The following is a 25,218-nucleotide window of genomic DNA, read 5'->3' on the forward strand; positions in this document are numbered from 1 at the left end:
GTAATTAGCCCACCCAACTACCTCATCCCCATATTGTTATTTATTTTGCTCATTTGCACCCCAGTATCTCTATTTGCACATCATCTTCTGCACATTTATCATTCCAGTGTTAATACTAAATTGTAATTATTTTGCACTATGGCCTATTTATTGCCTTACCTCCATAACTTACTACATTTGCACACACTGTATATAGATTTTCTATTGTGTTATTGACTGTATGTTTTGTTTTATTATTTATGTGTAACTCTGTGTTGTTGTTGTTTTTAATCGCACTGCTTTGCTTTATCTTGGCCAGGTCGCAGTTGTAAATGAGAACTTGTTCTCAACTGGCTTACCTGGTTAAATAAAGGTTAAATAAAAAATAAAAAAATCTTAGACTGTTGACCCACCCTCTGAGTCTAGATCCAGACTGGCCTCGGCCTTCAGCTGCTCCAGTAGACTCTGGGCTCTACGCATGGGCTCTGATCCAGGCAGGGTCCTCTGTAGGTAGGTCATCACCCTCTGGAGGCAGGGGTAGGATGGAGGCTCCTGGAAGTCCTCTGGACACTGGTCCAGCCAGACTCGCAGGATGGAGGCCAGGGCACTGAGGGTGATGAGGGAGGGGGGCAGATAGTCAGGGAGGGCTGCTGGGAGCAAGCTGCTGCTGACAGATAGCAAGGCAGACTGGGGAGCTACACAGTAACAACTCAACAACAATTCCACTTGAATCCATATGGAAAGACAGACAGACTAAGTAAAGAGCAAGTAGGAGACGTTGAGAAATCGTACGTTCGAATGGCTCCTTTGGTTTCAAAGGGTCTACATCGCTCAGTCTGTCCTCTATCCTCTGGGATTCCATACCTGAGAGAAAGACCAAGAGAAAACAACATTTCAGCAGCAATGTCTACCATCAGTCTGTAAAAGCAGTGAGACCAGTAACAGTCTCCTCAGCCTCTCAATGTAGAGCAGTAGTGTTCTTCAACCATGGTTCTGGAGAGCCACAGTCTGTACAAGCTTTATCCCAGCCCAACACTTACACATACAACTGACTTCCTCAAAATCATGTTGATTAGATGATTATTTGAACCAGGTGTTATAGCACTATGGCTGGGACAAAAGCTTGCACACACTAGGGCCCACCAGGACCAGGAGTTGTCAGCTCCTGCTGTACACTCCAGCCACCACGGGCCCCCAGCCCAGAACCAGACGTACTTGTCTAGCAGCAACTGCAGCACGGTGTGCGTGCTGGTGAAGGCGCGGTATGTGGACAGGAATATGCTGGTGTAGGTGAGGTCATTGTCCCCAAACGCAATCAGCAGGGTCTCCACCAGACGCTCCAGTGTTCCCGCCCGGATACTCCGGATCTTACAGGTTTCCAGCTGGCTCACAGTGTGGCCGGGAGGCAGCCGGTCTCCCTCCACCTGTGATGCGATAAGATGGAAAGAACCAGGGATATTAGAATGATGAGAATGGGGGAGAGGGAGTTGGAGGGACAGACGGAGAGGTGGTGAGACAAAGGGCACTCTATATTTAATTCTTAAGCAGATGTGTCCGAGTATGGTGTCTGTTAGGAAGAATGAGGGGAGAGAGAAGGGAGTGAGAGAGAGAAAAAAAAAGGAAGGGAAAACTTGGTGCTGCTAGCATGCTACAATAGGAAACCCTCCAATCTGCTTCTAATCATGGAACGGAGCGCCCCTCTTTCACCCTGTCCTCTGGCTCAAAGAGGGAGGCAAAGAGGACAGCACTCAGTCCAACTCCAACTAGCTCTTTACTCTCAGTCAGCACTGCTCTCTGGCAAAAATCTATCCACTGGAAATGTACTGACTGTTGAGTAGCAAAAATATACATGTACATTCACACTGTATATGCATTTGTATAACATTTCTTCTGATGGCACCCTATGGGCAATGCCACAACAAACAAAGCACCAGTGTGGCTCACCGTTTACGTTATCTTGCTTTCCCACTAAACAAATGAGGGGATTACAATCAACAACAACCACAGAAAGACAACTAACAGGACAGACAATGTCTTGCTTTCACTGGCTTACTCATATGTAACTCGTTTCAGGAAACTAGGCATATGTCTCGTCACTACTTCACAGGAGGCATTTGAACGTAAACATAATTTTTTTTATCAAAATTGCTTTTCTGGCAGAAATGCTCTCTGGAACATGTGAACTTTCATGTGTCTTAATAACAAACTTGTATGCCATCTGTAAATACAAATACAATTGTTAAATTACGTGCCTAGTTGGTTTAGCCATGGAAAAAGACTAGCCATGATTGGCTGAGAGATAATAGATGGGCTGGACATGCAGAGAGATGAATTCGGATTGGTCTGCCATGTAGCATGCTTCGGTCTATAACACGAGCTGCTCAGTATGTGTAGGTAATCCTTTCTAACGCAGCTTTTTTGAAAGATATCACAAAAAACTGCAAAAGTGTTGCTAATGCTCTCCACTTTCTGGAGGACAATCGTGCCATGCTGACTCTCTCTGACTCTGAAAATGAATCAGACGATGAGGAAATCCCTGATTTAGGTAAAAACATTTTTATTGAACCAGACATTGTAGAGTCTTCTGAAACGGCGATCAACAATGTTGTTGTCACGGAAGAAGATGACCGAGTTTTGAAATCAGTGGAATGCCCGGTGGAAGCAGAGTATGATAGCTAAGGAGATGTAGAAAGTTTGGGAGTTTGATTGCAAATATGCGGATGGAGTTGAAAAGAAAACACACAGAAGGCTGTTGTATAAAACACCTGTCTCCGGATTACATCTTCAAACAGGGCAACCATGGCATCCGTGACAGAGAGGGAGAAGTGTTTATCCATGTATATGGGTAAGAGAATCTAGCAAGCTACATTTTCAGATATTACACATTTCTAATTTTGTCAGAAAGTCGTTTTCATTGCAAGTTAAAGCTTACTGTAAACTAGCTAGCTAACGTTAGCTGGCTGGATCTCTAGCTAACGTTGCGTGTAGTAATATTATTTGTATGGTTTCAACATGTTGACATGATACAGCCAGGTTTTTTGTCCTGCGCTCCGGTGTGGCGATGATGTAATCCAGTTTACAAATTTGTTTTCACTTATAGGCTAAGGGCCTAAAAAGCGACCTTGCAAGAGTGTGCAAAGCTGTCATGAAGGCCAAGGGTGGCTACTTTGAAGAATCTCAAATATATTTTGATTTGTTTAACACTTTTTTTGGTTACTACGTGATTCCATATGTGTTATTTCATCGTTTTGATGTCTTCACTATTATTCTACAATGTAGAAAATAGTAAAAATAAAGAAAAACACTTGAATGAGTAGGTGTCCAAACTTTTGACCGGTACTGTACATCCATCTCCTTTTCGTTGAAAGGTGGTACAAGTCAGTTGCTCAGTTGGTAGAGCATGGCGCTTGCAACGCCAGGGTTGTGGGTTCGATTCCCACGGGGGGCCAGTATGAAAAATTTATGCACTCACTAACTGTAAGTCGCTCTGGATAAGAGCGTCTGTTAAATGACTAAAATGTAAAATGTATCTCAGAAGCCCATTTGCATTGCTAGTTATAGCCTAATGTTAGTTAGCTAGCTAACATTGAAACTAGTTGGTTAGCTTTAGCTACCTGCAGAGTCATGCATGGTAGTAACGTTATGAGTTGGGATTATGGTTCATTGTTTTGCTAGCTAGCTAGATGTCTAAACAAAAGACTCCACTATGCAAGTAACCATTTCACTGTACCATTTACACCTTCTGTATCCTGTGCATGTGATGAATAAACTTTGATTTCATTTGATATAGTGTGTGTATACCAGAGACGGTAATGTAAAGAACAACATGACCTGCACCAAAGTCAAATTAGGATATAGTTTTAGGCCAACGAGACAGTGTCCAAGTTCTAAAATTCTCCGGTAGAATGCCCTGCTTTAATTTAGTCACACTCACAACCGTAAACTATTTTCTGTAATTAGCTCGCCATTAACTTGTAAATAATGATCTTGTTACAAGTTTATATTCCTGTAATAATGAATACAAATTTGCTAAAGTTAAGGCGTTGTCAGCTATGATATGGTCATTATTTGAACTGGCTAGCCAGCTAACTTAACTTTAGCTAGCTAACAAGCTAGAAACGAACCAAAACATTGTTTAGAAAGTTGCTTTTAGTTGCCTGGTTTGCTAGATTAACATATACTAAATTAGTTTCTAAACGAATGGGTTATTGGTGTTAAAATACTCCAGTTATGCTATTTTGGACCCCAGGCTGCTGATGTCATTCAGCATGTCGTTTTTGTGTTTAGACTTTTTCAGAATGACGACAATAGAATGTTCATGATGTCACTGCGACAACTGTCTACAGACATGTCGATAGACGTAGTATAAACCAGCCTTTAGTCTTTAGAATCTTTGTTTGTTTAGTACACTACCGTACTGACTTTGTTTAGCACATGGCCTCACATGTGAATCCTTAAAGAGATGGGTGGGGCTATGGTTTAAGAGGGTGTGAACGATGCTGAATGGTTGTAGACAAAGAAGATGTCACGATCGTCGGATACAGAGGACCAAGGCGCAGCGTGGAAGGTGAACATATTTATTAAATAATGATTACACGAACAAAAACAACAAATCGATACGTGACGTCCAAAGCTGCAAAACACAAACCTACACAGGAACAAGATCCCACAAACACTGTGGGAAAACTGGCTGCTTAAGTATGGTTCCCAATCAGAGACAACAAGCAACAGCTGATACACGTTGCCTCTGATTGAGAACCACACTGGCCAACATAGAACTACAAAACTAGAACAGACACAACGAGCACAAAACATAAACTCTACACACCCTGGCTCAACTTAAAAGAGTCCCTAGAGCCAGGGCGTGACAGAAGAGCTCTCCAGAAGGTGTACCAAAACATTCAAAGCCATTTTCTCAAAAGTGGGGTTACAAGTTTATCAACTTTCAAAGCAGAATTACTTTCCCATTGTTCCTCAACTGTAGTGTATGAGTATCAGTTACATTTAAGGACCAAAGGATTGACAGCCGTCCCATATAGATTGCAAAATAGTTGGGAAGAGATTTTGACGTACCGATCCCATGGCATAGTGTTTATGAACTGATACGCAAAACGACACCGGATTCAAAACTTAGAATCTTTCAATTTAAATTATTATATAAAATTCTTGCTACCAATAGAATGTTATTTATATGGAGGATACAATCTTCCCAGCTCTGCAGATTTTGCTGCGAAGAGACAGAATCATTAGATAATTTGTTTTGGTACTGTCCATTTGTAGCTTGTTTTTGGACACAGGTCCAGGAATGGCTAAAGGATTGCAATATTTACCTGGAGCTAACCTTGCAGATAGCACTACTGGGTGATCTGAAAAGTCAATCGATCAATAATATAATAATACTTTTAGCAAAAATGTTTATTTTCAATTCACAATCTGTAGAAACAATGAGAATAGAAAGGTTCAGAACTTTTGTAAGACATCACAGAACAGTTGAAATATATATGGCAAATAGAAATCATATATGGATGGTGTTAAGAGATAGATGGGAGGTGTTGAATGGAATTGAAGGATGGGACTAATAACAACTAACAACAAATAATAACAAGATAACTAATAATGTAAGCATACTGTGTCCATAATAAGTATATAGCTTGTAGGTTGGGAGCTTTTGTGAAAGAGCACAGTTAGAAAGATATGGCATATAGAAGCAAACCGGATGGACATCATGAAAATGATCGGAGAGGTTGAGAGTAGAAGAAGTTCAGGAGAAAAAACAAACAAAATATAATTATTGTAAAATTGACTGTGTCCATAAAATGTAGATAGTAAGTACAAGCTGGAAGTAGAGGCCTAAGCATTGTTGTTCACTAGTTTACTCCAAGTAGGGAAAGGGTGGCCGGGTTGGAAAGTAATAAAGGGGAATATATATATATTTTTAAAGGATATGTATGTGTATGTATGTGTGTATGTATGTGTGTGTATGTGTGTGTGTGTATATATATAAAAAACATGGGGGATTGGAAGTGATGCAGACAATTAGATTGTAACTTCCATCAATGTATCTGCAATATTAAGCTGATCTACCCCCAAAAAATAAAAATAAAAATAAATCAAATGTAGTGTATGATATACAATTTTCCAGCTCTGAGTCTATACTTTTATCTAATGTAAAAAACAATTTAAAATATTGCTACATAAGACCGAATCGAGCCGGTGGGTCATATATACAGAACTCCCACTTACTCCCACTCAGGGCCTGGATAATGCTCCATTAAACAAGTACTCAGGATATGTACTGTCATGTGATAATGTAGAGTAGTTGTACTCCTCTATTTGCTTTGCTTGTACAGGATGCAACATGCAGGGAAAGAAGAATTATGGTGGCAGTTGGAACCGGCAAATCAGGAAACTGTTGTTTTTTGTATGGCCTGCTCAGGGTGTTGGCCAAAATGGGAAAAAGCAACAGTTGAAATGTTAAAACAACAGACCTGCAACACAATGCTGAGAGATGCCCTGTGATTGCAAATTGGTATTACTGTATCTTACAATGAAGCTGCCAAGCTCTATCGATAAAACTATTGCCATACACCTTTCACAATGAACTGGCCTATAGACTTACATAACTCTGCAAAGTAATACAATCTGTCCAATGTTGCCTTGTTCAACTGGTGTTTATATAATCAATTCTCTAATGGAAAGATTACATCTGTCTATGGACATAATGCATTCAGCAGGGTTATTGTTTGAGCCTGACAAGGTCTCTCACAAGTTCTCAAGTTTGTGTGCTTTCAATCAGTGTGTTGTGAAAGAGCAGACTGGTCCACTCACCCCCAGCCATCTTGCTCCCTTGTTGGCAGCCTGCTGGATCTGGACCCTCTTCAGTGTCACGTTGTATATGGCCCCCTCCTCCACTTCCTCCCCCCGGTCTTGCACAGAGCTCTGTGGGAGAGCCATAATGAGCTGTTAACACAAAGACAAACCATCCTCTAGATTAGAACACAGGACCACAAATCAAATCAAAGCTTATTGGTCAAGTACACACATTTGCAAATGTTATCGCAGGTGCAGCAAAATGTTTGTGTTTCTAGCAACAACAGAGCAGTAATACCTAACAAAACAATACACACACAATCCCAAATGTAAAAAAATAAATAAAAAATAAAGCAATATCAGAATGAGCGATGTCAGAGTACGGAATATACATACACTACCAGTCAAAAGTTTGGACACACCTACTCATTCAGGGGCTTTTCTTTATTTTTACTATTTTTTTACATTGTAGAATAATAGTGAAGACATCAAAACTATGAAATAACACTTACGAAATCATGTAGTAACCAAAAAAGTGTTAAACAAATCAAACTATATTTTATATTTGAAAATCTTCAAATAGCCACCCTTTGCCTTGGTGACAGCTTTGCACTCTCTTGGCATTCTCTCAACCAGCTTCACCTGGAATGCTTTTCCAACAGTCTTGAAGGAGTTCCCACATATGCTGAGCACTTGTTGGCTGCTTTTCCTTCACTCTGCGGTCCGACTCATCCCAAACCATCTCAATTGGGTTGAGGTCGGGGGATTGTGGAGGCCAGGTCATCTGATGCAGCCCTCCATCACTCTCCTTCTTGGTAAAATAGCCCGTTCACAGCCTGGAGGTGTGTTGGGTCATTGTCCTGTTAAAAAAGAAATGATAGTCCCACTAAGCCCAAACAAGATGCGACGGTGTATCGCTGCAGAATGCTGTGGTTGCCATGCTGGTTAAGTGTGCCTTGAATTCTAAATAAATCACAAACAGTGTCACCAGCAAAGCACCCCCAGACCATGAAGGCCTGATTCACACAGTCTCCTCTGAACAGTTGATGTTGAGATGTGTCTGTTACTTGAATTCTGTGAAGCATTTATTTGGGCTGCAATTTCTGAGGTTGGTAACTCGAATGAACTTATCCTCTGCAGCAGAGTTAACTCTGGGTCTTCCATTCCTGTGGTGGTCCTCATGAGAGCCAGTTTCATCATATAGCGTTTGATGGTTTTTGCGACTGCACTTGAAGAAACTTCCAAAGTTCTTGAAATGTTCCGTATTGATTGACCTTCATGTCCTAAAGTAATGATGGACTGTTGTTTCACTTTGCTTATTTGAGCTGTTCTTGCCATAATATGGACTTGGTCTTTTACCAAATAGGGCTATCTTCTGTATACCCACCCTACCTTGTCACAACACAACTGATTGGCTCAAACGCATTAAGAAGGAAAGAAATTCCTTAAATTAACTTTTAAGAAGGCACACCTGTTAATTGAAATGGATTCCAGGTGACTACCTCATGAAGCTGGTTGAGAGAATGCCAAGAGTGTGCAAAGCTGTCATCAAGGCAAATATAAAATATATGTTGTTTAACACTTTTTTGGTTACTACATAATTCCATATGTGTTATTTCATAGTTTTGATGTCTTCACTATTATTCTACAATGTAGAAAATAGTAAAAATAAAGAAAGACCCTGGAATGAGTAGGTGTGTCCACACTTTTGACTAGTAACGTATACAGTGAGGGGAAAAAGTATTTGATCTCCTGCTGATTTTGTACGTTTGCCCACTGACAAAGAAATGATCAGTCTATCATTTTAATGGTAGGTTTATTTGAACAGTGAGAGAAAGAATAACAACAACAAAATCCAGAAAAACGCATGTCAAAAATGTTATACATTTATTTGCATTTTAATGAGGGAAATAAGTATTTGACCCCCTCTCAATCAGAAAGATTTCTGGCTCCCAGGTGTCTTTTATACAGGTAACGAGCTGAGATTATGAGCCAAGACCAAAGAGCTCTCCAAGGATGTCAGGGACAAGATTGTAGACCTACACAAGGCTGGAATGGGCTACAAGACCATCGTCAAGCAGCTTGGTGAGAAGGTGACAACAGTTGGTGCGATTATTCGCAAATGGAAGAAACACACAAGAACTGTCAATCTCCCTCGGCCTGGGGCTCCATGCAAGATCTCACCTCGTGGAGTTGCAATGATCATGAGAACGGTGAGGAATCAGCCCAGAACTACACGGGAGGATCTTGTCAATGATCTCAAGGCAGCTGGGACCATAGTCACCAAGAAAACAATTGGTAACACACTACGCCGTGAAGGACTGAAATCCTGCAGTGCCCGCAAGGTCCCCCTGCTCAAGAAAGCACATATACAGGGCCGTCTGAAGTTTGCCAATGAACATCTGAATGATTCAGAGGAGAACTGGGTGAAAGTGTTGTGGTCAGATGAGACCAAAATCAAGCTCTTTGGCATCAACTCAACTCGCCGTGTTTGGAGGAGGAGGAATGCTGCCTATGACCCCAAGAACACCATCCCCACCATCAAACATGGAGGTGGAAACATTATGCTTTGGGTGTGTTTTTCTGCTAAGGGGACAGGACAACTTCACCGCATCAAAGGGACGATGGACGGGGCCATGTACCGTCAAATCTTGGGTGAGAACCTCCTTCCCTCAGCCAGGGCATTGAAAATGGGTCGTGGATGGGTATTCCAGCATGACAATGACCCAAAACACACAGCCAAGGCAACAAAGGAGTGGCTCAAGAAGAAGAACATTAAGGTCCTGGAGTGGCCTAGCCAGTCTCCAGACCTTAATCCCATAGAAAATCTGTGGAGGGAGCTGAAGGTTCGAGTTGCCAAACGTCAGCCTCGAAACCTTAATGACTTGGAGAAGATCTGCAAAGAGGAGTGGAACAAAATCCCTCCTGAGATGTGTGCAAACCTGGTGGCCAACTACAAGCAACGTCTGACCTCTGTGATTGCCAACAAGGGTTTTGCCACCAAGTACTAAGTCATGTTTTGCAGAGGGGTCAAATACTTATTTCCCTCATTAAAATGCAAATCAATTTCTAACATTTTTGACATGCGTTTCTTCTGGATTTTTTTGTTGTTATTCTGTCTCTCACTGTTCAAATAAACCTACCATTAAAATTATAGACTGATCATGTCTTTGTCAGTGGGCAAACGTACAAAATCAGCAGGGGATCAAATACTTTTTCCCCTCACTGTATGGACGATTTATAAAGCCAGGCACATTTAACAGTTATGCTATTGGTTATAGACCTAATTAAGTTGGCGTTTCCGCTCTCCTCACTTTTCTTAGACAATTAAGGCAAGTGCTGTTTTCTCATCTATTAACTCCACTGCTGCCTCCGCCGCATTGTTCTCAACACCAATATGCTGGTTAACTTTGCTATTATGCACATAGCAACATGGTCTAGGAAAAGGCGCCAATTCAACAGTGCACTGATGTTTCAGAACTGCGGACAGCGACCGCTATCCAACTCGGGAGAAAGCGCATTTGTTCTAAAATAATATTATTTTATTAGTGTTGCACCATTGTTCTTATGTAATATAACCACATACAATTTCAGAAGCATGTCTTAGTGGTGATGGACTGTGCCATCCCCACGGCCTCCACAATGGATTAGTCCACTCAGACAGGCGTGAATCAAACAGGTGTCTTGTACACCATGCATGCATACAGTATATTAGGGCTGACCCCATTTAGTCGACTGGTCGATAGGCTGTTGGTCAACCGAGATTTCTTTAGTCAAGCAGTAAAACATTTTTTTAATGTAGTGGGATTATATATATATATATACACACACACACACACTACATTACAAAATGTATGTGGACACCTGCAAGTCGAACAACTCATTCCAAAATCATGGGCATTAATATGGAGTTGGTCCCCCCTTTGCTGCTATAAAACAGCCTCCACTCTTCTGGGAAGGCTTTCCACTAGATGTTGGAACATTGCTGTGGGGACTTGCTTCCATTCAGCCACAAGAGCATTAGTAAGGTCGGGTACTAATGCTGGGCGATTAGGCCTGGCTCGCAGTCTGCGTTCCAATTGATCCCAAAGGTGTTGGATGGGGTTTTGATGGGGTGTCCACATACTTTTGTACATATAGTGTATGTATAGGGGAAGGTGACTAGGCATCAGGATATATGATAAACAGAGTAGCAGCAGTGTAAATGATGATTGTATGTGACTGTGTGTGCATAGAGTCAGTATAAATATGTGTGCATGTTATGTGTGTGTTGGAGTTCAGTCCTGTGAGTGTGCATAGAGACAGTGCAAAAATAAAATACAAGGGTCAACTCAGTCTGTGTAGCCATTCCTTTAGCAGTTGTATTGCTTGGGGATAGAAGCTGTTCAGGAGCCTGTTTGTGTCAGACTTGATGCACCGGTAGTGCTTGCCGTGCGGAAGCAGAGAGAACAGTCTAAAGACTCCAGCCACCCAAGCCATAAAGATTTTCCGGGCCTTCCTTTCACACCGGCTGATATAGAGGTCCTGGATGGCAGGGAGCTCAGCCCCAGTGATGTACTGGGCTGTCCGCAACACCCTCTGTAGCGCCATGCGATCGAGGGCGGTGCTGTTGCCATACCAGGCAGTGATGCAACCAGTCAAGATGCTCTCAATGGTGCAGCTGTATAACTTTTTGAGGATTTGAGGGCCCATGCCAAACTTTTTCAACTTCCTGAGGGGGAAGAGGAGCTGTAGCGCCTTCTTCACAACTGTGCGTGTGAGTGGACCATTTTAAGTCCTTAGTGATTTGGACACCGAGGAAGTTAAAGCTCTCGACCCGTACTCCCCCCTCCACACACACACTCTCTGATCCACACACACAAACAGAATCCACAAACAGAATCTTACCGATCCTCACAGAGCAGTCTCTACTCTCTGGCTCTGAATACGTATTGGCGACACACTGCCTCTCAGCTATGCAGAGCACACAGACACAGAACAGCAGTTCACTCTCTCAAATTCAAAAATCTGCCCAGTCAGGGAGGAAGGCAGCCAACAGATCCACATGCAGTGTGACGGCGACCAGGGCTTATTTTAATCCCATAAAGAGGAGCTGTTTAGATGACAGCGCACTCCAGCCAAGTCCACACTCTCACTTTCCACCAGCGTCACAACAGCAGGACAATGGCAAAGTCCACTCTCTGGTGGCAGCTAGAGTTAAAGGTCACGGCTTGCTGTTAACAGGCTCAATGGCCAGCTCTGAAGGCCAATGGCGCTTAGCCCAGGGCGGTTGTGGGTGGCTGTTTGGGTTCTAACAAAAACAGAGCACAGAGGGCCAGGCAGGGAACCCACCCCAAACAATCACAGTCAGGCACTGATAAACAGTATGTGGTGGCAATGAGCTCTGGTGGAAAGAAAAAGAGAGCAAGAGGGCCGCAGAGGAGTAACTGAGTACAGGAGATAAAAACGGCCCAGCATGTACGTATTTCCCATTCATTTCCTGTACAGTGCTGCCTCTGAGAGTTAAATACTTAACTTAGTGAGTTATGTAGTCCAGTCCACTCCAAACCAATAGCATGAGGTCTTTCTGCTCACTTGCCCAGCCTGCTGAGTCCATGGTATGTGCACAGAGACTGCTCTTTGTGCTAGGCAGAATTTTTTTTCAGGCTGGGGTTTAAAAGTCTGCCTGCTTTGTGGACCAAGTATTAAATGGCCCCAAGAATTAAATGGCCCCAAGATATCAACTCAAATGTCAGACTTGCTGGACAGGCTTCAGTTTGGAAGGATGTTGCAATCCAGTGGAGGTGGGATGCAGACTACAGAAGAGACTATTTGCTCGGGCAAATATAGAAGCAGTATTTATTCGATCCCCTACTGGCAACATAATATAATATAATATGCCATTTAGCAGAGGCTTTTATCCAAAGCGACTTACAGTCGTGTGCATACATTTTTACGTATGGGTGGTTCCGGGGATCGAACCCACTAACCTGGCGTTACAAGCGCCATGCTCTACCAATTGAGCTACAGAGGACCACATCACATAACTGGTTTTATTACCTATGTGTGACAAGAATACGCTCAACATAACAACAACGGTGTCAACTCTTTGGGCTGATCTGGTGTTGGCTTTGTGCTCAGATAGCTCCAGACGCAACTAAGACCGGTAGAGAGCTCGCCTCAGTGATCATTTCACTCTCGGCTCAGAGACAATAGTGTTTTATGTGTACAGCGAAAAACGAACTATGAAATTAGGCCAGAGTACAATTTCCAGAGCGCGTCTTTACGCAAAACGTTTAAGCGCAGGAGATGAATAAATACTATTTAAAGTACACCACGATGGCGTCGAGGGCGAGAAAACAAATACAACTAAATGTTCAAATGTATCCCCCGCGCTGCCCCCTCCTCCTTTCCTTTATCCGCTCCCTTCCCAGCCTCTCAAAAAGCTCACTCTCAAACCGCAAAATCAACAACAGTGTGCAGCACAGAAAACAGAGTAACTTTTTACCATTTTAGCTTTCCAGGCGAATCTCATTGTCAGCGCTTCTCTCATGGTCCGCGGACAGCATCAGAAGATGCTAACAGTCCACCCAGGCAATAAATGTTTCCAGTTCCAAGCGACATACGGCGCGGTCCTGCGCTGTAAAATATGTTCTCCTCCACTACACACACACAATCAGTCACAGCTCTCTTGTTTGTGTTGCCCCCCTCTTTCAAATCCTCCTCCTCCTCCTCCTCCTCTCTTTCAATCTCTCCTCTTCCTTCGTCCCGCTGTTGAATTGTTGTGCTCCGCTCACTGCACTCGTGGTCCTCCACATAACCCCTCCTCTTATCCCTTAACATTTTTCATTTTTAAGGGACATTGTGTGAAAGATACAATCTGACAAAATAGAGAAAAATCCTAAAATAACATTTTTGCCACTACTGAGATTTTTGTGGAAATTATGCATGGATGCTTGTGATTAAATGCCCAATGAAATAAAAAAAACGTGAAAATGATGATTTACATTTTTGTCATTTAGCAGATGCTCTTATCCAGAGAGACTTACAGTTAGTGAGTGCATACATTTTCATACTGGCCACCCGTGGGAAACGAACCCACAACCCTGGCATTGCAAGCACCATGCTCTACCAACTGAGCTACACAGGGCCCATGATAATGCCCTTTTAGTGTAAAAGCTGTTTGAAAAGATCACCCTCAAATTTCAGCCTGTTTTTGTGGGATGGAGTTTTGGCCTGCCTGGTGACATCACCAGGAGGTTAATTAGTTAATAGACCAATAAGAAAGGGAGTTCCAAACCAAAAACAGATAGCTTTCAGTTTATTCCCTACTCCAGACAGTCCTACCAAAATTATTGCTTGAGAAATGTATCTTTGCTAAGAAGCTATTTGTGTTTATTTTTGACAATTTTAATTGAAAACAATCACAGTAATGTACTTAATTATTACCCAGAAATGATTTGTTATTGAGATAAAAACGTCTGCATTGGACCTTTAAGCCAGATTGTCCAGTTAGAGTGAGACAATGCAAGGAAGGCTGGCGATGCAGTCACTACTGTGTATTGTTTTATGTGAATAGTGTATGTGTGTGAGAATAGTCAACAACTGTTCCACTGTGTATGTGTTTGTACACGTAGTCAACCACTTGTGTGAGTCAGTGGAGAGATGGAAATCAGAAGGTGGTCAAACATTTAGAGAGTTTTATGAAGCTATTAGGATGATCAATAGCAGTATGTTTCATGTAATACCTTCAGCCACCCAGGCCCACACAATGCACTGAGTGAGCCATGTACTGTACTAGTAGGACTAGGCTGCTAGTGGACAATAGGAGCCCTGTGAGGGGTTTCTCTCTGTGGGAGAGTAGGCTGGCCATGCCGTGGCCCATGTCCTCTGACTCTCATACACTGGCCCATGCAACACATGTCAAACAGCATCACACACATCACACACAGTGTCAGTTGGTGCCCAAACACGTACAGGCCAGCCACGGTGTCACTGGCCCCCAAACAGCCCAGTCCAGGGTGGCTGCAGGTGGGGCCAGGGGCCAGAGGCTGCCTGCCTGGAGGGTCAGGGGTCCAGGGAAGCCCTGTGTACCCTGTCTGGAGGCCAGTTCCCAGGCTGGCCTGACCCACCATCCACATCAGTCTCCATGGGTCTGGGAAGAATTGACAGGCAATGGGAAAGGTTGTGACCCCTGGCTTTCCCCTGGGGACAGTTGTGTTGCTCTCAGAGGGGAATGATGTCATCCTTCTGCTCACAACACTCCTTCTGTCAAAGTGACAGGCACGGCTCAGATCAACTGGACCGATGAGGACACATCTTCCATTTCACAAGGAGTTGGTTTGGGATGCAGAGAGAGAGGGGTAAGATCTATGGTGCAATGGACGCAGTTTGCTGCTGGGAAATTCCACGGTAACAGAGTGACACTGAGACTGTGTTTTTCACTTTAAAATGTTATGTCAAGAGAATGGTAACAGAAAAACAGCACAAACTGTCATTCTGTTACCAAACTTTACATCTGCATTGTTCATCAAGTAAATGTGTTTTTGTAAAATTGTCTGTGGAAATTGTTAAAAGTAGTCCTTGTGCACAGAGTTGTATGGTTTGTTAACTTTGCAATCCATGGTTTTAGTTTGACATACATTTTAAAGTGAAAAATCAGAGTCTCAGTGTCACTTTGTTACCGTGGAATTGCCCAGCTGCAGTGTTCTGATGAAATAAGAGACTTGTACTACGTCAGCTGCTTGGGGATGATAAATAAAGTCATCTATCTGGTTGATTTACAGTACTAAGATCCTACTGCTGCTCCAACAGATCTTATAGTCCAGAGCAAGTCTCTGTGGAAAAGGAGGTTTGTTTGTCTGAGGGGCCAGAGTAGGGGTGCTGTTCTTCCTGAGATCTGAGATGTTAAATACACAGCACAGACTAGGGGACTGCACAGAGGGGTCAGCTCTCCCCCTGGCTTGACCCCTGGACACCCGGCCTCCAGCCTTCCCTCTTGGGGACCCACGTTACTCTCCCCCATCCTCCCCTCCGTCTCCCTGCTACAGAACCAGGACAGGGATCAGCAGCGTGGAGTGGAGCGGGACAAAAACAGGAGGTGCACAGCGCCGTTATTGCTCCACTGTGGGGAAAAAGGCACATTCCAGGAAATCCTCCACTTCCTGCCTGCAGCCTCCGGACTCCACAGCGCCTGCTGTTCTCATACCTGACTGGCTGGTCTGGCTGGGCTAGAGACATACAACTCAGGGAGGAGAGGACAGGACTGGACAAGAGATGAAAGGAAAGGAACGGAAAGGAGAGGATAGGAAAAGAAAGGAGAAGAAAGGAACAGATAGGAAAGGAAATAAGAGGGAGAGGAACCATCAAACTCTATAGCAAGGGGACAGGACTGCAGCAGCACACTCACTCCCTGAGAAAAGACAACTTACTAACTATAGCCATCTCAGAGCCAAGAGGGTTTTACAGATCAGACAGCCCCAAACGGAAAAAAAATACATTTAAAATATATATTTTAAGAAATGTTATAGGATACATGTGAAATATTTAAAAGTATTCCTTTTTAAATAGTTATTTCAAAAGAAACATTGAACATCTAATAGTCAAATCAGTGTAAAAGCAGATGAGCTGGTTTTACTCTTTTTGGCAATTTTCTGGTGAAAAACTAAGCGGGTCGACCATAACACGTCAACCCTGTTACCCATAGATAGACAGGCTAGAAATGTTGCACACAACAAGCTTCCATTCCCCCTGTCACAAGGAGATTCATGGCTGATTTAACTAGACTTTTTCCAGATTTTTACCCATCCACTGTAGAGCCATATAATACCACTCATTGGAAGCACAATACCTACACTTGAAGTCAGAAGTTTACATACACCTTAGCCAAATACATTTAAACTCAGTTTTTCACAATTCCTGACATTTAATCACAGTTAAAATTCAGTCTTAGGTCAGTTAGGATCACCACTTTATTTTAAGAATGTGAAATGTCAGAATAATAGTAGAGATAATTATTTATTTCAGCTTTTATTTATTTCATCACATTCCCAGTGGGTCAGAAGTTTACATACACTCAATTAGTATTTGGTAGCATTGCCTTTAAATTGTTGAACTTGGGTCAAACGTTTCGGGTAGCCTTCCATTTCTCCAAAAAGTACAATCTTTGTCCCCATGTGCAGTTGCAAACCATAGTCTGTCTTTTTTATGGCGGTTTTGGAGCAGTGGCTTCTTCCTTGCTGAGCATCCTTTCAGGTTATGTCGATATAGGACTCGTTTTACTGTGGATATAGATACTTTTGTACCTGTTTCCTCCAGCATCTTCACAAGGTCCTTTGCTGTTGTTCTGGGATTGATTTGCACTTTTCGCACCAAAGTACGTTCATCTCTAGGAGACAGAACGCGTCTCCTTCCTGAGCGGTATGACGGCTGTGTGGTCCCATGGTGTTTATACTTGCGTACTATTGTTTGTACAGATGAACGTGGTACCTTCAGGCGTTTGGAAATTGCTCCCAAGGATGAACCAGACTTGTGGAGGTCAACACATTTTTTTCTGAGGTCTTGGCTGATTTCTTTTGATTTTCCCATGATGTCTAGAAAAGAGGCACTGAGTTTGAAGGTAAGCATTGAAATACATCCACAGGTACACCTCCAATTGACTCAAATTATGTCAATTAGCCTATCAGAAGCTTCTAAAGCCATAACCTAATTTTCTGGAATTTTCCAAGCGGTTTAAAGGCACAGTCAACCTAGTGTATGTACTTCGGACCCACTGGAATTGTGATACAGTGAATTATGAGTGAAATAATCTGTCTAAACAATTGTTGGAAAAATTACTTGTGTCATGCACAAAGTAGATGTCCTAACCGACTTGCCAAAACTATAGTTTGTTAACAAGAAATTTGTGGAGTAGTTGAAAAACAAGTTTTAATGAGAACTTGTTTTTTATAAAATTGAACATGTGCTCTTTATGACAGAATGTTAAAATTAGGTGAAATCAAAAGTGTATATTTTGCTCACCATCACAATTTCAATTATACTGAACTAAAATATAAACGCAACATGCAACAATTTCAAAGATTTACTGAGTTACAGTTCATATAAGGAAATCTGTCAATTGAAATAAATTCATTAGGCCCTAATCTATGGATTTCACTTGACTGGGAATACAGATATGCATCTGTTGGTCACAGATACCTTAAAAAAAAGGTAGGGGCGTGGATCAGAAAACCAGTCAGTATCTGGTGTGACCACCATTTTCCTCATGCAGCACGACACATCTCCTTCGCATAGAGTTGATCAGGCTGTTGATTGTGGCCTGTGGAATGTTGTCCCACTCCTCTTCAATGGCTGTGCAAAGTTGCTGGATATTGGCGGGAACTGGAACACGCTGTCGTACATGTCGATCCAGAGCATCCCAAACATGCTCAATGGGTGACATGTCTGGTGAGTATGCAGGCCATGGAAGAACTGGAACATTTTCAGCTTCCAGGATTTGTGTACAGATCCTTGCGACATGGGGCAGTGCATTATAATACTGAAACATGAGGTGATGGCAGCGGATGAATTGCATGAAATGGGCATCAGGATCTCGTCACGGTATCTCTGTGCATTCAAATTGCCATCGATAAAATGCAATTCTGTTCGTTGTCCGTAGCTTATGCCTGCCCATACCATAATCCCACCGCCACCATGGGGCCCTCTGTTCACAATGTCAACATCCACAATCCGCTCGCCCCCACACGATGCCTGCGGTTGTGAGGTCGGTTGGACGTACTGCCAAATTCTCTAAAATGAGGTTGGAGGCGGGTTATGGTAGAGAAATTAATATTCAATTCTCTGGCAACAGCTCTGGTGGACTTTCCTACAGTCAGCATGCCAATTGTATGCTCTATATAAACTTGAGACATCTGTGGCATTGTGTTGTGTGACAAAACTGCACATTTTAGAGTGGCATTTTACTGTCCCCAACACAAGATTCACATGTGTAATGATCATGCTGTTTAATCATCTTCTTGATATGCAACACCTGTCAGGTGGATGGATTATCTTGGCAAAGGAGAAATGCTCACTAACAGGGATGTAAACAAATCTGTGCACAACATTTGAGAGAAATAAGCTTTTTGTGCATATGGAAAATGTCTGGGAACTTTTATTTCAGCTCATGAAACATGCCACCAACACTTTACATGTTGCGTTTATATATATTTTTCTGTATATATCACTGCCAAAGTTTTGGCTTGGTGGCCAAAAAAGGGATCTTCCATTGATCATTAACGTAAAGAGTAATTTAAGAAGCCGAATTAGGAACCATTTTGGCCACCCAGTAGACTAAATATCAGAGCCATGCATTTCTGGAATATTGTCAGGCATTACATGTATTTGAGCAAGTTTTTTTTCCATATGGGGCCAGACTGTGTGGGATGGTATGAAGCTGCTCTGTCTAAGTGAAGAGGATCAAGAGGTCAGTGTTAGAGAAAGTCTACTGTACTGTTGGAGAACAGGCCATTTAGTGGGTGTTATCAGAGCTCCCTCCCTCTGTGTGTGTGTGTGTGTGTGTGTGCGTCATAGAGAGTTCACATTATGGTCAGGAGCTCATAGAGAAGCCATCTAAGCCAGAAGAGAAGAAGCCCAAAACAATAACAGAGTCATCAGAAGATTTCTCAGAGGAATTTAGGAAGAATGATTATATTTTGGACTGGATGGAAAGAATAGCACAGAGTGCCTTCCTTTAGCTTGACATGAGCAAACAAAGAAGATGAATCCTCACTATTAAAGCATTGGCACCAGTTAGAGCCAGCGACTCCAGTGGAAACTCTGTCATTGCATCGTTGCATAACAAGCAGTACTAGGAAGGTCCTGTCAGCATCCAATGTCTGTCTGTCTGTCTGTCTGTCTGTCTGCATGCCTGCCTGAGAGACACAGGGAGGGATCACTTCCCGATGCCTTTACTCCCACTACTACTGTCACTATTGTGACTACGTTGGGTCCGGTACACTCTATGCCTGTGTGTAGGTGGGCCGTGTGTCCTGCTGTATCTGTCTGTGTGTGAATTACGTTGCCTGCGCATGCAGATTAGTGTGTGTGCATGTTTGTTTGTGTTTTTACCACACTGTCCAGTGTTCAGTAGGGGGCAGTGTGTATGTAAGATGGTGAATTTCTCCAGAGTCAGCACTGGGTTTTCCAATGTAATGTGCAGGAGCCACAATGCCAGAGGAGTTGGTTGTTTGTATGACTTTGGGTTAAGAGCTGAGCAATCAAAGGGCACAAAGTCAATGCCCACTAACAGGCTGAATCTCTGTGACCGCTCAATCGTGCAGATTACAGCTTCCCCCCTCTCCCTCCATGTTTCTCCCCTGTTCCACCCCTCTCCCCCTTCTTCCTCATGTGTTACTTCCCGCTCCACTTCTTTGCATTCCCCCTTTCTCCCCCTCCTGTTCCTCTCCTCTCTCTTCTTCCTGTACTCTCCCCTTACTGCTACATGCTCTTCCTATTCCATCTCTCTTTTCTCCCCTCTATCCCCATGGATTGTGTTTCTCCTCATTCTTATCTTCTCTCCCTCCCCCTGTGTTTCTCCCCTCTCCACTCTCTTGCCTTGCCCCTTCTCTCTGCCCCTTCCTCTCCTCTCTCCTGTATCAGCAGCCCGTCTCAGCCTGGTCTCTGATCTACTGTTTGTTCCCAGTGAGGCCCAAGTGAGGCTCTACCAGTGGCCTCCTGGCCTCAGCAGCACAGTGATTCATACAGCCGGCCAGGCTTCAGAGGAATAACATCATCACCACTGTCAGTAAACCCCACTAAGACACTCAGAGCCCCTCCCCTCTGGACGACCACCGGGCTGGGGCTGCATTGTCTCACAATAGTCTTGCAGAGCACACAGACAATGTTATACCATGGCTTATACAGACTGATCCTAGAACTGCCTCAGAGAAGAGTACAACTGTATAGTTCTTACATGCTGAGGTCAGTTTTACATTTCCTCTACCAAAGCTGCTCCTAGATCTGTGCCTAAAGGCAACTTATATCCAAAGCTTTCAGAGAGCTAATATTAAAGGCTGATCTGGAGTGTTCCCCAGTGTTCATCTGGGGTCAATAGGCTTGAGCCGCCCTTGGCACCAAAACAAGGAAAGAATCCTCAGTTCTGGGCTGTGTTTTATGATGACTCATACAACCATGTCTAATGTCTTATAGACATTACGGTAACTTGGGGTATCCCATAGCCCTCATCCTAATTAAGAAGCGCGGGTCTGCCTGTCTGGCCTCCTGTTACAGCCACAGTTATGACCATCTGTCTCTCACAGTGACTATACCACCCAATACTGCGTAGATACACACACACAGATCCATATAACTGCTGAGGGCTCCAAATGTGACTCCAATCTATATTAAGTAGTGCTAAACCGTAATACCTTGAAATAGACACACTAAATCTGCAAACACTTTATGGCCGGAGGGTTCTGACTACAAGTAGGCGAGATGCTGATGTGCCAGATTGCACTAGTGCTGACCATTCATATTAATAACTGTCCTGTACACCTCCCTGAACTGCCCACTTGGACATCAGCCCCCTGTCCCTCCCCTCCCTGTTTGAATGAAAAAGGTTGGCGTGTCTACAAAGCTTACAGACACTGTACCACTATCATCCACAGCCTGAAGCCCATGCAAACGTGTGTGATCAACATCAACCACATCCCCCCCAACTCCCCAACTCACACACACGTACACACACACACACACACACACACACACACACACACACACACACACACACACACACACACACACACACACACACACACACACACACACACACACACACACACACACGCTGCTATAGTTACCCAGTGAAGTGTGATGCCCAGGGATGGACAGGAGAGTGACAGGGACAATAGCCCACTATTGACGCGCTTCACTCTATCACACCCTCTCTATGCCCCAATTAGTCCAGAACCCACAATACAGTATGAATCCATTAGCCATAAACTATGGAGCAGCTAGCTAGACATGCAAGATGCCACCCAAGAGTGTCAAATAAATAGGATGCCAACAAAGAGGTGCTCTTGAAGAAAAGATTGCAGACCCATTTATTTGGTGTCAGAGGCAATACGGATTCACCATTGTATTGTGTTATGTGACTTGAGTAGTCACCATTTTTCCGTACTTTTGGGTCAACACAGAAACACATTTCTATGGATGACTATTGAGTGTCAGTTTCCTTCCATGGGCTATAGCTATGGGTGTCTGTTAAATGACAGTGTTTTGACTTCTCCTGTGTGTCGTAAAGACCCAAACCCATTGACACGGCGTACTGACACATGACTGCAGTGCCAAGAAATAAAAAGTGCGCTAGAAAGGAAACATTTGAACGTCACAAGAAAGCGCAAGAAAAGAAGAAAAAATGGGAAGGAGGAGGAGCTTGGTCAGCTTTTCTGTTCTTCCTTGGAAACCACATCATCATTGTAGATTTACTCTCGTGGTCTGCTATTGATTCAGCAAGTTCAATGACCCACTATCGAAAGGCCCGCTGGGTTTGTTACCAGTCATTGGGTTGTGCTAAATACTGCCTGTATTCTAGGTTATTGACCTGTGTGCTTTATAACCAAACTGCTCTGGTACCACAGGCAGTAGCGGTGCGTGGGTAAGATCACTGGGGAAGCCAGAAAAAAAAGCCATATTACAACCTATGTGTTGTGATAATTGCGTTGTTTGCTCTATAGCCTGTTAGTTCATATGCCTTGCGACCGTGATATTTAGGCCTAAAGACAATAAGTAGACACAGTGGCAGAATAAATTCAACCACACCTTTGTTTCATCACAAAACCGGAGAGCAACCTCTGTCCGGTGAAGTCTACAAAGCATATTGTATGTAACAGACAGTTACATGACCTACAGCATGGTCAAGTAAGTTCTATATCGTGGAGCTCCGCCCCATAGGGGAGCTCTGCTCCTATTGGTTTACCCACTGCCCTAAGGCAGCATCAGCCTGAGACAAAATTATGCACACACCTGCAGCCAATAGGAGTACAGGTGTCCCTATAAGAGGGGATGCCTCCCCTCAATCAGCCTCCCTTTATCTTCAGCGACTGGACTAGACTGAAGAAGCCAAGAAGAGACGAAGAGAAGAAGAGAAGACTCAGGACGAGAACGCCGTCGAATTTCCAGTCATCGACGTCGTCCTAAAATGAGCACACCAGGAGATTTTCCACCCCCAAAAGCTCTTTTCAGAGCTCAATGCAGATGCTCCTCCATGGCGGCCGGCGACTCCCACAACTTATGTTTCGTGTGTCTAGGGTCCCAGCATGCCAAAGAGGGCGTCTGCAGTCCCCCTAACTGCGCCTCCTGCGCCCTCCTTTCTACAAAGGAGAGGAAGCAGCGTTGGGCGTTTTTTTAGGGAGGATATCATTTTTACATTTACATTTTAGTCATTTAGCAGACGCTCTTATCCAGAGCGACTTACAGTTAGTGAGTGCATACATTATTCAATTTTTATATACTGGCCCCCTGTGGGAATCGAACCCACAACCCTGGCGTTGCAAACGCCATGCTCCACCAACCGAGCAACATCCCTGCCGGCCATTCCCTCCCCTACCCTGGACGACACTGGGCCAATTGTGCGCCGCCCCATGGGTCTCCCGGTCGCGGCCGGCTACGACAGAGCCTGGTTTTGAACCAGGATCTCTAGTGGCACAGCTAGCACTGCGATGCAGTGCCTTAAACCACTGCCCCTAGAGGACGTGCTGTCGATACTAGCCTCTGCTTCAGAGGCGTCATCCGACGGCGCAGACTCAGGGGATGATGGGGACTATGAGGAGGAGGCTGACATTCCAATGGAACAGTCAGACCCCGTCACTCATACATTCAAGCCCCCCTTTCCTTTGGTTAGAGACAGGGCTTGTAGTTCCTATGGTGATGACGACACGGGCTCTGAGAAGTCAGAAGCCCTGTCCTTCACCGCAGCGTCTCTGAGAACGGACTTTCCGGGTCTCATTGAGAGAGCTGCTAGACGGCTGGAAATACCGCTGCCCCCTATTCCCTCCGCACCGGAGGTTGACTTAATGGAGGGTGGCCCCAATTCCAGGCCAAGAAGAGCGGCAGAGCCTTTAGCTCCTGCCATGCCTTCATTGGCAAAATACGTAGAGGGCTCATGGGAGGCACCTTTAGCGGCGCATTCGCCGGCTAAAACGTACCTCCCATTCACTAGAGTGGAGGGAAGGTTCCAGGGCCAAGCTAAGGGAATCCCCAGGTTAGAGAGCGCCATGGCGGCATATCTCGTACCGGGTTTGAGTCCCTGGCCCTCTTCCTAGAAAGCCACGTTGCCATCTCAGAAGGACCGTCTCACAGCACAGCTGTTAGAGAAGTCCTTCAATTTGGGAGCCCAAGCTGTAGCAGCAGCTAACAACATTGGCCTCTTGGCAGCCACTCTGTCCCGTTTAACCACGGGTAAGACAGAGCTGGAGCCAGAGGAGGTGGAGGAGGCGTCTAGAATTTCTGGCGCCATCCTACACCTAACACAGGCATCGGCCGTCTGCTCGGGGAGGTCCATGGCCACCTCGGTGGTCGCGGAGCGACACCTCTGGTTGTCACTGACAACCATGAAGGAAGCAGACAGAACGTCCCTGTTGAACGCCCCCCTCTCTGACGACGGGCTCTTTGGAGTCGCCCCCACTTTCCTTTGAACGCATCTAATACTCACCACACTGAGCGTGACTCAACCCACCAGAGGTGCAGAGTTGAACACACACAGAAGGTGAAGGGTAAGACGGTATCAAGGCGCCGCCTTGTGTTACCTCATAGAGACCTCATATTACAGACTTCGAGGAGTATTGTAGTGAGTGGCTCTAATAGCGGATTGCAGTCACCTACGATGACGCAATCGCTTGCTGGGGATGGTGCCCTGTCGCAGGCTGTGGCCTCGGTCAGTGCAATTCAGACCCGCGCTGCGTTCACGGAGGGCAGGAATACGACGGTTACGGGTTTAACTGACGTTTCTGCCCCCCCTTTTGGTTCAGAACGCACTAATGTTTCCTCTCCCTTTCTTGGGAGGCCCGCCTTGGGCTGTTCCACCACCTCAGTGTTGGGGAACAGCGGCGGCAAGAGCCATAGAGGAATACAGGTCCTTCCTACTGAATGTACCACAGCTTCGCGCTCGGCCGCTTTCTCTGTATTGCTGGCAGTGGCAGCGAAGCTGCACCCTCTCATGCTGGCTACAACAGACGTTGCAGAAGGGTTATGCTCTCCAATTCCATCGGACCCCACCCCCATTCAGGGGAGTGGTGGAGACGGTGATGAAAACAGCCGAAAAAGTGGCCGCTCTGGTTTCAGAGATTACGGAACTTTTGGCGAAGGAGGCGGTCACAGTGGTTCCCCAGGAGCAAAGGAACAAGGGGCTATATTCGCCCTACTTCCTAGTGCCAAAAAAGACGGGGGGAATGAGGCCAATATTGGATTTACGCA

The 25,218-nt window shown here is 44.4% G+C and overlaps 1 protein-coding gene across 3 annotated transcripts in view; it reads right to left on the bottom strand.

The window, feature by feature from the left end:
• LOC311148803 (ral guanine nucleotide dissociation stimulator-like 1) overlaps nt 1-13,498 on the bottom strand; it is a 35,536-nt gene extending 22,038 nt beyond the window's left edge. Inside the window, exons 1-5 of one of the 3 annotated variants that reach the window (XM_084185781.1) lie at nt 13,277-13,498; nt 6,808-6,939; nt 1,195-1,403; nt 772-843; nt 393-586 (exon numbers count right to left, since the gene is read on the bottom strand). In XM_084185781.1, the coding sequence (XP_084041907.1) occupies nt 393-586; nt 772-843; nt 1,195-1,403; nt 6,808-6,939; nt 13,277-13,321 (652 nt within the window). In that variant the 5' untranslated portion in view covers nt 13,322-13,498. Of the gene's footprint in view, nt 1-392; nt 587-771; nt 844-1,194; nt 1,404-6,807; nt 6,940-11,676; nt 12,434-13,276 lie in introns of those variants that run through there. The other 2 variants (XM_084185782.1, XM_084185783.1) reach the window with 2 other exon arrangements.
• Nucleotides 13,499-25,218: the final 11,720 nt, after the last annotated feature.

This window comes from Coregonus lavaretus (assembly GCF_964263955.1).
Source record: "Coregonus lavaretus genome assembly, chromosome: 21".
Classification (NCBI taxonomy): Eukaryota; Metazoa; Chordata; class Actinopteri; order Salmoniformes; family Salmonidae; genus Coregonus; species Coregonus lavaretus.